The 12563-nt window shown below is 43.4% G+C and overlaps 1 protein-coding gene across 2 annotated transcripts in view; it reads left to right on the top strand.

The window, feature by feature from the left end:
* Positions 1 to 12563, top strand: part of USP4 (ubiquitin specific peptidase 4) — a 46335-nt gene that overhangs the window by 8787 nt on the left and 24985 nt on the right. The window contains exons 7-11 of one of the 2 annotated variants that reach the window (XM_083795409.1): positions 4936 to 5079; positions 5708 to 5825; positions 6765 to 6938; positions 8787 to 8945; positions 11193 to 11417. In XM_083795409.1, the coding sequence (XP_083651535.1) occupies positions 4936 to 5079; positions 5708 to 5825; positions 6765 to 6938; positions 8787 to 8945; positions 11193 to 11417 (820 nt within the window). The remainder of the gene's footprint in view (positions 1 to 4935; positions 5080 to 5707; positions 5826 to 6764; positions 6939 to 8786; positions 8946 to 11192; positions 11418 to 12563) is intronic. The other variant, XM_083795410.1, reaches the window with a different exon arrangement.

The following is a 12563-nucleotide window of genomic DNA, read 5'->3' as shown; positions in this document are numbered from 1 at the left end:
CTGGTGAGAGGAAGGGAAGGAGAGTAGCCACAGGGACGGTACAGAGCTTGTAGCCCCAAGGAGTTGTGTCTAATCCTGCCCATTGGAGAGGCAGTTTGTGGTAGGTATGGTGGTCTCAAACCTTCTCTAAGGAACCGGGGGAGAAAATATGATGGAAAAGGGCTCAAGGGTTGAGATAAGGTCGGGGAGATGGCTCACCAATTACCATCGCGGGCAAAACAGATTCAGCATCAGGAGATTAACAGCAGGTATTAGTAATAAACTAATAGCCTAGAGCAGTGAGGAAACTAAAAGTAAGCTGCAGCCACCTTCTCTCCTCCCCCAGCCTCTTCTACCGCCTGCCCCCGGGCTCTGCGGGGGAACGGGCTCAGTCCCCAGCGCTTTGTGTCTGACGTTCCTTCACAGTCACTCTTTTGCCCTGCTTTTTTCCTTGGGCCGCATTGCTAATATTAAAAGCTTATGAGAAAGCTCTTCAGCATTTAGAGCTCTGATGCCATAAGCCACGTGGGCTGTCGAGCTCTCAGGTGCCAGTGGAGGAGTTGCGAACGTCTCCTCTGCTGCCCGTGTGCCCGAGGAGGCCTTGGGGAGCTGGGGGTCCGTCACTCACTGCTTGCCGAGCACATGTTCAGAAAGGGGGCTGTGAGGTGGGGGGGGTTTCCTGCCACAAGGCTTTTTCCACACCACTTGCTTCTTGTCAGAGACTCTGTCTCTTTTCCATGTGTTTGATATCCCCAGCCATCAAGTGGACTGGCCTTTAACAGGAAAAAAAGGCTTTTCAACTCCGTAGCATTCCATGGGGGATATATTTGGAGTGCGCCTGGCTACTGCTGTTTGTTAATTTGCTGTTCCTGAAGGACCAGAGTAATTTCTCCTTGCTGTAGTTTGAAATTGCTTTTCAGAAGAGGGAATGAATTCTCCTCCTGTTCTTCCGTTTACTGATAGCGCTGTGCACTCAGGGCACTTCTGTCTTCCTAGGACGCTCTCCAGTAAAAACGTCGAGGAGGTGTCTCTTAGTTCGCTCTTCGCAGAACACGTGGCGTTTTTCTTCAGTAGCTCTGTCGTGATTTAGGCATCTGTTCAACCTGATGCACCAGCCACTGATAATACACCCCCGAAATTCTTGTACAATTGAAGACCTCTGATAGGCATTTTGTAGGTACCTAATGCCTTATTAAATGTGCTTTCAAATTTGAAACTGATCCTATTCCCTTGTGTGCTGGTGACTTCAGGGTAACCCTTCAGCAACTGGGCTAAAGACGTTGTGGGCAGGTCTCTATTTCTTGCTATGTGAGTGCTTGCCACTAATGCTGTGCTGTGAGCAGCATTGAGAACGTGAGATCTGTTGAAGAAGCTTTTGCATATAAGAGCTATCTAAATGGAAACTCATTCTGGTCCCTGCTTTTCCAATTAAATACAAGTTCCATCTTTTCTTCCTTTGACATTTATTTTGTCAAAGTATTTTTAATATATATTTTTTTTTTATTCCTAGTTTATAGAAGAAGGACTCATTTTACTGTGTGCTCTGAAGGTAACCTTAGCTCAGTTGTTGGAATACTTTTCTTATGTCTTCCAACCACTTGAAAGTCTTCTACAGCTTTTTTTTTTTTTTCCAATAATTCATCTTAGCAGTTTTTGTGCTGATCAACCACAAGGCCTCACAGTTTCTTTACTAGATAAAGATGACAGATTTATACTGCTGGGTCTCCAGATTTCTCCTCCCTTGCCATTTCTATGCGTTTTTGAAAGGTCGTGTGCTAAGTCTCAGAATGTCTGTCTTTAATTGGTAGAGTAGGGGCAGGGCGCATCGCTACTGCGAGATGTGAAGTTGTGTGTTTGGGGATCAAGAATGGGAGCCCTGAGTACTTGCTGAACTCTGGGGGAATGTGATTCCAGTTCTGGGTCAGCCTCTGGGAAGTAAGCTTCTGTAGCAGCCCTGAGGCCAAAAGAAAACAACTTCGGTGGTCCAGTAGGGAAATTCTGAGTGTGAATCAGATTTTCTTTTCATAACACACCGGCACACTGATAAAGGGCATGTGGACTGATTGTGTGCCTTTAGGTTGAGAAATCTGAAAAGTAGCTTAATGAGGTTTCAGAAGTAGTCGAGTGAACTGCTGAAGAACTAGCAGATGGTATTTGTACTGGCCTACTTAAAAGTTAGTGTTATACCAGTGAGAAAATTAAAAGGTTATTTGAACGTTTAAAAGCTTCTGCGGTGTACGAGAAATGGAAATTAAATGAGGAACTCTACAGGCAGCAGATGGAGATGAGCACAAACCAATGTCTAGAAGAAGCTGAAGCCAGATACTCAATGCTGCAAAATGAAATGCAAGTTTGTTGTGACTTCAGAGGTGATGATCTGAACGGTTTATCTGTAATCTGTTGGGTTGAATAAAACCACTTTAAAACCATGATGTGAGATCAAAGAATTACAGAATGGTTTGGGTTGGAAGGGACCTCAAAGGCTGTTGAATTCCAACCCTCTGCCACAGGCACAACACCTCCCTGCAGCCAAGGCTGCCCCCAGCCCCATCCAGCCCGGCCTTGGGCACTGCCAGGGCTGGGGCAGCCACAGCTCCTCTGGGCAGCGTGTGTCAGGGCCTCGTCACCTTCACAGTAAAGATTTCTTCCTGGTGTAATGTAAACCTACCCTCTTCTAGCTGAAAGCCGTTACCCCTTGCCCTGATAAAGACCCTCTCCAGCTTTCTCTTTAGATACTGGAAGGTCTCCCTGGAGCCTCCTCTTCTCTAAGCTAAACAACCCCAGCACAAAGCTGTACCCGGGGAGGGTTCACACAGGATGTTGGGAAAAATGTATTTACTGTGAGGGTGTTGATGCCTCATGCCTGTCAGTGTTAGGAGACATTTGGTTAATGCCCTCATTAATGTTTTCTGGCTCTTGGTTAGCCTTGAAGAGGCCAAGCAGTTGGACTAGATGATCTTTGGAGGTCCTTGCTAGCTCAGCTATTTTATTCTCAGTCTCTCCTCATAGGAGACATGCTCCGGCCCTCTGATCATCCTCGTGACCCTCCTCTGGACTTGCTCTAACTGTCCTCCTTATACTGGGGGCCCCAGAGCTGAATGCGGGGCTCCAGGTGGGGTCTCCCAAGAGCAGAGCAGAGGGGCACAATCCCCTCCCTCACCCTGCTGGCCACGCTGCTGCTGGTGCAGCCCAGGGTACAGTTGGCCTTCTGGGCTGCAAGAGCACGTTGCTGGCTCACATCAAGCGTTTTCAGCTGGAAGCTCCTGTTTTAACTTATGCCCTTCTTTATTTCTTTTGCTGATGTTTTATTTCCAAACTTGTAAGGCCTCCAGCTGTTCTGTCTCCTCTTGGCCCTTGCAGCTTGTTGTCTTTCAGTTTTTGCTCTGCCAAGGTTTTACAGTCCTGTTTTCGTAGTAGAATCTGAGTATGAAGATGTGAGTTTAGTTTATATCCTTTGAGACTCAGGGCCACCTTAAGAAGAACGAGTCAGACCTCGGGGGCATCATTTCTTGTTGTGTTTTGGGTGCCTAAATTAGCACTGCTGTGTGGGGTGTTGTGTCCTGGGCCTTTCTGCAGTCAGTTCTGTGTGTTTGGTTAGGTAAAAATGGGTAAAGGTTTCCCAGTTAGCTCTTGCTACAGAGAAATTACTTAGGCTTAAAGAAACTATTCTGATCCTTGTGGTTTTGCCTTTTGTGGATCCGAAGCTATCTGTGACAGAACATTGTTGATTTTTAGAGCCTTGTAGGTCTCCATTAACATGGTGTTCCCGTCCTTTTCTGGGCAGGGAGAGGAGTTGCATGGATTAGTCTGGGACTCAGCTGCATGGATTGAAAGTTATGAACTTTTCCATCTAAGCTTTTTCTGTTTTCTCTCTGGGATTTTGTTGTTTAGCATTGTTTAGCCTCCCTCTACCCCCGTTTCCAAAGTCCAACAGTTTTCTACCAGGTAAGTGAGGCTGACCAATGCCTCCGTTTTTATATTCAGCAGCTCAGGGAATCCAAAACTCCTCTGTCAGCCTAAATTGCCACAGCCCAGATTCCCTCTGTCATTTCCTAAGTTTAGTTTAGATATTTTGTAGTATTTGCTAACTGCAACTACCAGAAGATTCCTGGGTGGTTTTTATGGTGGCCACATCTACAAACCTGGACGTTCCTTATAGTTGTCATCGTTCCACCGCCTCCCTCTGGTTTTATACATTGACCTCTGCATAAGAGAGTGCCTGAATCCAGCGTCTGGAGGCCCCGGGGGAGTTTGTTCCCCAGACAAAAAGGCTCCTGGTGTTCAGACAGTCTGCTGAGAGAGGACTGCCTCTCATTTCTGAGGCAGGCCTGTACAGCAGAGGTCCTTTTTGAGGCCTTCCTAAACAGCTTTGCTTCGTGCATCCCTTCCAGTATCTCCAGCTCAGTGTGCTGAGGGTTGCTCTGTGCTCTGCATGTTGCTCTGGTGGTGCGCCTCGCACCCAGGGGGTGTGCTTGTATCAACTAGGTCAGTAACAAAATGCTTTATGCTCACCCTAGCACCCTAGTTCTTGCTAATTACTGTTCTGTTTGAGTGCGTGGTCTGGGTTTTAAGTAGAGGAGGACTTATTTTGTGGTGTTTAATGTGGGGCGAGTGTTTTGTGGCCTTAAGACTGGGATTTTTGTTTGTTTCATGGTGGTTTATGAGCAAACATAAATCTTGCTGTCCTGTCGCTTGTGCCATCTGAATTACATTCTTGTTTCAGTCAGGGACCCAGATTTTGGATTAAGCAAGAATTGCTACTCCTGCTTCTGATACTTTTCTCTGATGTTTCTGTTCCAGACAAGTGTTTGGAAACGTGATCTCACAGATCAAAGCAGTAAAATCTGTGTGGAGGGACTAACTGTAAAGTGGCAAGTCCTTGGAGTTTTGTGGGAGGTGGTGTGGGGGGAGACAAAAGTAGTAGCACTGTTTCTACTTCTTTTTCCTTTCTCCCAGATCAAGCACTGCAACTAGCAGAAACTTTACTACCTCTTCAAAATCATCAGCAAGTTCTTATTCCTCAGTGTCTGCCACTTCTGTCATTACTAATGGTGATAGCAGTAACTCCTATGGACTGAACAGCTCCCACCTGGGCAGGGGGTAAGAGCAGGAATGTTCTTTTGTTTCTTCGTCCCTTGTGTGAATTCTCTTGTGCATCCTTGCCTGTATAGAAAAGGAGTGTAATGGTGCCCTGTGAGGAGTTCTGCTTCTCTTGTGTACCTGTCACCAAACCTTGCTTTTGAGGCAATTAGGTTCTGCAGTTCCCTGCTCGCTTGGTAAAGCAGTACGTGTTTTATAGTTACTAACTGCTAGGGTTTAGCCCCATTTTGAGGGGACTGGGGATACGAGGGAAAGGATTATATTCTTCTCTCCACCTGCCAGTGTGTTAGCAGCCTTTCCACGTAAAGACAGTAATTTTCTTGCTAGCTGTAACGATACATCGTATGGATTCTTATACTAGATTTGCTGCATTAGGTTAGCGTGCTGTGTACTTGCAGACAGAGGAAATTAAGGTTTTATGAAGCATAAATTAATAATAGACTGTAGTGATTAATGTTTCCAAAGGTAGCATGTATAGCTCATGATCCTGATACCCAATGTTATCCAGTGATGAAGCAGCAGAAAAATGCAGGCTGCTGCCTTTCATTAAACAATTTTTATCTCGTATTTGGTGTGAGTCTTCAACGTTATTGAGACCGGGTAACTCACTTTGTTTTCTTTCTTTCAGAGGTTCTGGATTTGTCTGCAACTCTTACAACTGCGAGGACTCTGCTTCCCTGTCACAACCTGGACTTTGTGGACTCAGTAACCTTGGGAATACCTGCTTCATGAATTCTGCATTACAGGTAAAAACCGAGAGAAGCACTCTTCAGAATTAAATACAAGAACAGTCCCACAGAAATTGTGAATCACAATCTGTGGAAAGAAAAGTGTTCTGACAGGTTTCAATGAAGAGACCACTACTAGAATGAGAAAAAAAGTGCTTAGGCAACAAGGATCTGACATGGAAAATGTCTTAACGTGTGCAGCATTAGTGAGATGAGTATGCTGGCCATTGCACACAGTTCTGGGGTCTATTGCAGATGTGGTGAGTGTTGTGTCAGACTTCAGCGTTACACTGAGATGTTCTCAAACTGAAGTGTCAGAGGAAGTTACTGAACAAATTAACAAAATGTGGAGGAATGTAACAGCAAGAGCAGATAGCTTTCTTCTGAAAGTTTTTTTGTTTGTTTTTCCAGAAGATTGCTAGCTATTTGCTTTGCTGAACTATTAATCACAGTGGTATTAAATACATGCATAAAATTACTCCACACCAAAGGAGCAGAAGGTGACAAATACGATGTTAGTTTCAAAGAAATTTCTGAAGATGAACCAGGGAGCTACAGGCCAGTGAGCCTTGAGCCTTATATGCCTTATGCTAGATGAACTGGGAGAAACTCTTCCAAAGAGAAGGCTTATACTTGTGGGCAAACACACTGTATAGCGGAGAAGTCAGTGAGGCATCTGCAAAGAGAAACTGCATTTCAGAAATGAGTCTTTTGAATGCCGTGGTCTGTTGTGTGGTTACTTCCTTATTTCAGTAAAGTTCTGAGTTGCAATGATAACAGTATCCCACCTTCCTCATAGATTTTGGATTTTTTTTTCTAAGTACGTACTCAAACTCTGTTTCACTGATCTGTTAATAACTTAGTACATGTTCAGATGTGAAAGCTGGGTTTGTTATTTCATTGTCACGCAGCTTTATTGTCCTATGTAGTAAATTAATTTCCTTAATACTTCTTCAGTGTCTGAGCAATACCCCTCCTCTGACTGACTATTTCCTGGAAGATAAATACGAAGCTGAAATAAATCAGAACAATCCCCTGGGGATGAGAGGAGAAATTGCAGAAGCCTATGCAGAGCTCATTAAACAGATTTGGTCTGGGAGACAGTCTCACGTGGCCCCACGTATGTTTAAAGTAAGTACTGTGTGTTCTTGTAGCATAAGTCTTTGACAGAAGAAACCAGATCACATGCCTTCCACAAATTCTGGTGTCCTGAAAGCAGTAACAACAGAACTGCTTCAGTGTTATTTCATGTTTTAATTAACTGCTTTTCAGGATAGAGGGAAGGAACTTAAGTCAGTGAGTAATGTCATAACCTGGAATTGGCTACTGTTTTTAATGTTAAGTGCCTTACTTAGTAAATGACCTTCTAACCCGAGAGTTGTTTTCGGATGTATCTACATGATCTTTTCTACAAACCAAGGCAAGGTAATGTGAATTGCCAGCTCTGATTTTAAGTAGTGAGAAGAGGTGTACAAGTTATAAATCTAAAAACTGGAATTTATAAAGTAGAAAGTAAAATACATTTCCTTGTCTGCCACGTTATTTATTGGTTCAGTGTTTCTGACGTTTCATCATAAAGAGCTGTTTTCAGCTAAAATACTGGAATGTAGCAGTTGTGTACACTCCCCCCATAAGAAAAAAAGTCTTTTGTTCTAAATATAATGTGAAGATGCTGCACTGCATGATGACGTAATGAAAGCATCCAAGGTACATTAAGAGTTTGTAAGTGCAATTTTAGTAATCTGAGAAAGAATAATGTCCTGAATGCACAAAATAAACAATGAGCTGATCTTAATGTAAATGTACACCCTGTTGCTGTTCGGGTTTTGCGTAGTACTGTCTCGAAGTTGAGGGTAAATGCTTTTGTGACCTGGAGCAAAAGTCTTATGGACTACAGAAATTGTCCTCTGTAGGGCTGTAGGTCGTTATGCATCGACAAGATGTTCCTTAATGTTCGCGACTTGGAGGTGATCGCATCTACCACTATTAAAGTTGTTCTGTAAACTTCTGTTCAGAGTATATATGCAGAATCAGTAGCGGACATCAGTAAAAGTGTCTTAATGTAGGTTGTTCTTATTTAAGACTGGAATAAGCATTACTTTTTACTTCATAGAGCAGTATTGTTTGTGACTTTCTAATATTGTTGCAGATAAATGACAGTGTTTGTCTCAGCCCTTCAGTCTGGGCTCTGTTGCAGTTGTCATGTTGAGTGGTTAAAATGTTCTAAGCGTAACTCTGGAAGCACGTTGGATGCCGTGTGTTCAGGAGAAAACTTCTGATGGGCACTTGGACAGACCGCTCCTTCAGCTAGTTGTTGAAAGGGATGCCACAGGAAAAGCTGTTGTTTTTAGAAGCAGGAACACTAAAGGGCAGTGTTGTGCTGCATGAAGAAGCAGAGGATATATTTGGGTGTGCTGTTCCTGGCTTTTGCTGCCCAGGCTGTTGTGTCTTAGAACTTCATAGCTCTTTTTTTTTTTTAATTTTTAAAGAATAGCTAGAGGCTACTGGTGACTACTGATTTCAATCTTAATTCTAAGCCAATTGTGTTAGCTCACAAGCATCTTCTGCAAGCATTTCCAATCTTGCAGTCCAACTTCTTCAAGCTACTGTCGTATAGCAAGTCTGCATTGTGGGAACTGTAGGCTTCTGTAAGAAATTAAGAGTAAAAAATGCATCAGGCAGGTAAGTTTTGTGTGCTGGTTGTTTGCAGGTTCCTAAATTAACATCTATAGTCTAGATTTCCAGTGTTACAGCACTAAATGCATTCTTCTCTCTCAAGTGTTGGGGGATAAAGTAGAAAATAGTTTGGAATATTATCTTGGCACCCTCTGTTCTGTTAGCATCCAGCTCACTGGGGTCTGCTACTAATGTAAGGTAGCATAGGGGTGATTTCTGCAAAAGCTAGGACGTGTTTTTATTCCACTTTGTTTTACACACAGCTTATATTCCCCCCCCTCTAACTCTTGCATCATGTTTCAGACACAGGTTGGCCGGTTTGCTCCTCAGTTTTCAGGATACCAGCAGCAAGATTCCCAGGAGCTGTTGGCTTTTCTTCTGGATGGTTTGCATGAGGATTTGAATAGAGTGAAGAAGAAGCCCTACTTGGAGCTGAAGGATGCTAATGGCAGACCTGATTCGGTATGGTGCCCTTTACCTGAGCGTAGGGCATCCAGTGCTTCTGAGGGAGCGTAACTGGGTTTTGTGACACTTGCTGGCCTTCCTTGTCCACAGACTGCACAAACACCTTCCCTACTAGTGTGGCTGGGAGTGGAGAACCCTGCCATGCTTTGTGGCCCATACGGTTCTTCATGACACCTTGCAGCACATAGCTGTTGCTCTGTGTTATAGCAGAACATCAGTGTCCTTCCTGACAGACAGGAAGATGTGCTCACCGTACCATTCGGATACAGTTCTGCAGTGGAAAGGAAGGAAATTGATCTTGTGACATAACAGTTAGCTAAATGTAAGATTGCAGTTATTACCATAATCTTGTCTCTTGACTACTCAGGCCCACTGTCTTCCTCCCTGTAGTTTCCTCCAGGTAGTTTGGGCAGCAGCTTTCGCATCGATCTAAGGGAAATGCTTACTGTGCAAGCGGTCGTATTTGCATGTGGCATTGGGTGGAACTGAGGATTTTCTTAAGTGGAGTTGCCCAGGTGGTTCTCAAGAAAGTGTCTGGATAAGTGTCCTGGGCACGGGGTTGTAAGCAGTGTTCTGGTAGACAGCAGCATGCTAGGCAAAATGAACTTAGAGGCCGTACTTCTCAGGTGTGCTCCCTTGTGGCCTCTAGGTGAATGTAAGCCATCAGCTGTCAGCCTGGGTTGAACAGGGTGTTTGAAATCACCAGGCAAAGCAAAGAAAGAACTTAGTTTTATGCAGAGTTGATTCACTGTAACTTGGTACTGCTGTGGATCTTGATCACGTAACATTTGGTGAACTACCTGCCTCTCCTGCAGAGGCTTGACTTGATTTTTCCTCCTTTCTGGTGTTGTGGAAAGTGGGTACACTGATGTAAAAGCAACTTTACACTGTTGGGCTCCAGTTACCCACGCTACATAAAAACAGAAAACTAATTCTCTTGTGCCATTTTCCTGACAAAGTCCTGAAAAATCTCATGTTCATTTTTTCTTCCTGCCTTTTTCTCTATCTTCTGTCAACACAGGTACACGAGCATTCTGCAAACACCTCTTCGTTTCTCTGAAGTTGCCAAACACCATGCTCACATTAAAATGAGGCACACAGTAGTGCCATGTCCTTAAGTGAAATTACATTCTCCTGATCAGGCTTTTAACTCTTGCCCTGGTACGAACAGCTGCAGCATACTGAGAAATGCAGAGTCCAGAGTAAATGTATTGTTAGGGTGGGGTAAGGCTTTAGGAGCTGTTAAAAGCCAGGTAAAGCAATTATTTTTAGGAAGTCTGTGTGAATATTTGTTTTTTTTTTTTCCCTCTTAACTGGCAATAGTATAATGTTTTTTGCCTTTTCATGAGTAATACAGTGCATGTGGCAACAACACAAGAAGTATATTTAGTCTTTTTTTTCCCCTCCAAGAAATGGTGATAGTTTTGGGATGAAGAGGATGCCCAGCATGCCTTCATTTTATTTAGGTACTTCGATATTTCTTGGTGTAGGAGGTGCACAAATGTTTCTGCCGTGTTTCCATATTGCTGCAATTACTGGAGCTAATTCCTCTGTTCTCATCTCAGCATCCTGGTTACTGGCAGTAACTGTGGAGGGGGTGTGTATGGCACTTACTTCATTTGATAAAGTGAAGATGCGCTATAAAAAGTAGAGTATTGTACCGGAACCTAAAAATCTTATATTAAGATGAGCCTCTAATCACATCGAATAGACAAATGCTAGTTACTTGTTGTCCTTACATGAGGAATTTTTAAGTTGTATTGTGAAAGTCTTCAAGGGGGTTTAATTTGCCTTCTTTTGGACTTTGTTGTCAAGTAATAGACCCTTCCACAAAGAAAAACTCTGTTTTCTTGGAAGCTGTAACCACAGCTGCCTTTAAAAGCAGGGGACATCAATCCATTCCTCCTGGGGTAAAGTAGAGTTAGCAGCTTTCTGTTCTGAGGAGCAGCGTGTAACCCTGTCGCTGTCCGCTTGCTTCCGTTCATGCTTCTGGCTTTGCTTGCATCAAAGCAAACCTGACCGAGTGAGTTGGCTATAACAGATGAATTACACTTGACTTAACACAAGGCCTTAGTTTCACTGAGAAAAATCTGTGTGCGTTAGGCTGGAAAGAGGGTAGGCCCCCCCACCCCCGTCTGTGAAATTTCTCTGTACCTGTCAGCATTAACTTTCTGAATTTTCTTTGATCCCTGTGCTTGCAGAGCCTTGGAAGTGTTGTTGAGAAAGATTTTTTTATTTTTACAGGTGGTAGCAAAAGAGGCCTGGGAGAACCATAGGCTGAGGAATGATTCTATCATTGTGGATATTTTTCATGGTCTCTTCAAATCTACACTTGTTTGTCCCAAGTGCTCTAAAGTTTCTGTGACCTTTGATCCCTTCTGTTACCTAACCCTTCCACTGCCTTTGAGGAGAGATCGTCTCATGGAAGTCACCCTGGTATACGCAGACCCACAGCGTAGACCTGTCCAGGTGAGGCATGAGTAACACGTGAATTTCTTTTTAATCTTAGTCTCTTTCTCTTAAGCTTTAAAGTTGGGACATTTTAAGTAACCTAAAAGACACTGCCTGCCCTTTGGGTCAGGAGGGATGGCCTTTTTTAATTGTAAAAACCGGGATTTAAATGTGTGAAATCAAAAGGCTTTCTAAAAACTCGATTCATGAGACCAAGGTCATGGGTCAGCTGAAGGTGGCTTAATTTTTCTTGTGATGAGGTTATCTGTGTGATATGCTGTTCTTTGAAGGCAGTTATATGTTTACATCATCATGTTTACCTCATATAAAATGTACCTGGGAAAATGTACAGGTGAAACTTCTCTGACTCTAAATGAGTAAGGCCTTGCAGTTTCAAACAATTGAAAAAAACAATCCCTTTTGCAAAAAAAAAAAGAGGAGAATGACTTGATTGCTTTTAAAGCCTGCTCATTTCCATGGTAGATTAAAGTTTTTTCTCCTTTTTTTCAAATAGGCCTGTTGGTGAGCGCACACATACCTGAAGTAACCTTCAATATTTGCATGTGTTGTGCATTAAAATTTGTGATTTCTATGTACACTGTTATTTTGGCAGAGAGGGGGTTGGTAGATGCAGTAGGCTGAATTAGCAACGAATTTGCATCCTGCTTTTTGTACAACTGTGAAATCAAGGACAGCTGCACTTGTCACCAAGGTTTTATAAAGGGAAAGAACGGGGGGCATTCATTGAGAAGCTGAGCAAGATTACTGGTGGCATAGAGGTTGAAAGGATAAATTCTACTTTGAATCAAGATAAACCAAACTTTCAGTAATTGGAGCTCTTCTAGATGAATTGGCCATGTGCCTGTCCCACATCCCACCTGCAGTCTCCCTGTAAGCAGTTATTTGCGTTTTGTGATCTCCCAGTTGAGAAGCCAGAGGTACGCACCACTACCTCTCCCCTCTGCTGTGTGACACCGTATGGGTTGTGCTAGGAGAAAGTGAACTGAGAGCCTGTTAGGGCCACAGTTGAATATGCACATAGTACAACTGAGAAGATCCCAGGGAATAATAATGATACATAGTTCCTTTTAGTCAAGGCAAGTGTATTCCACATGATTCTCTAAATGTGTGCCTGTCTATAACTACTACTGTGCCTTTGAGTCC

This window comes from Anser anser, assembly GCF_964211835.1.
Source record: "Anser anser genome assembly, chromosome: 12".
Taxonomy (NCBI): Eukaryota; Metazoa; Chordata; class Aves; order Anseriformes; family Anatidae; genus Anser; species Anser anser.
The sequence above is the reverse complement of the archived record's forward strand: the minus strand, read 5'-3'. Positions and strand labels throughout refer to the sequence as shown.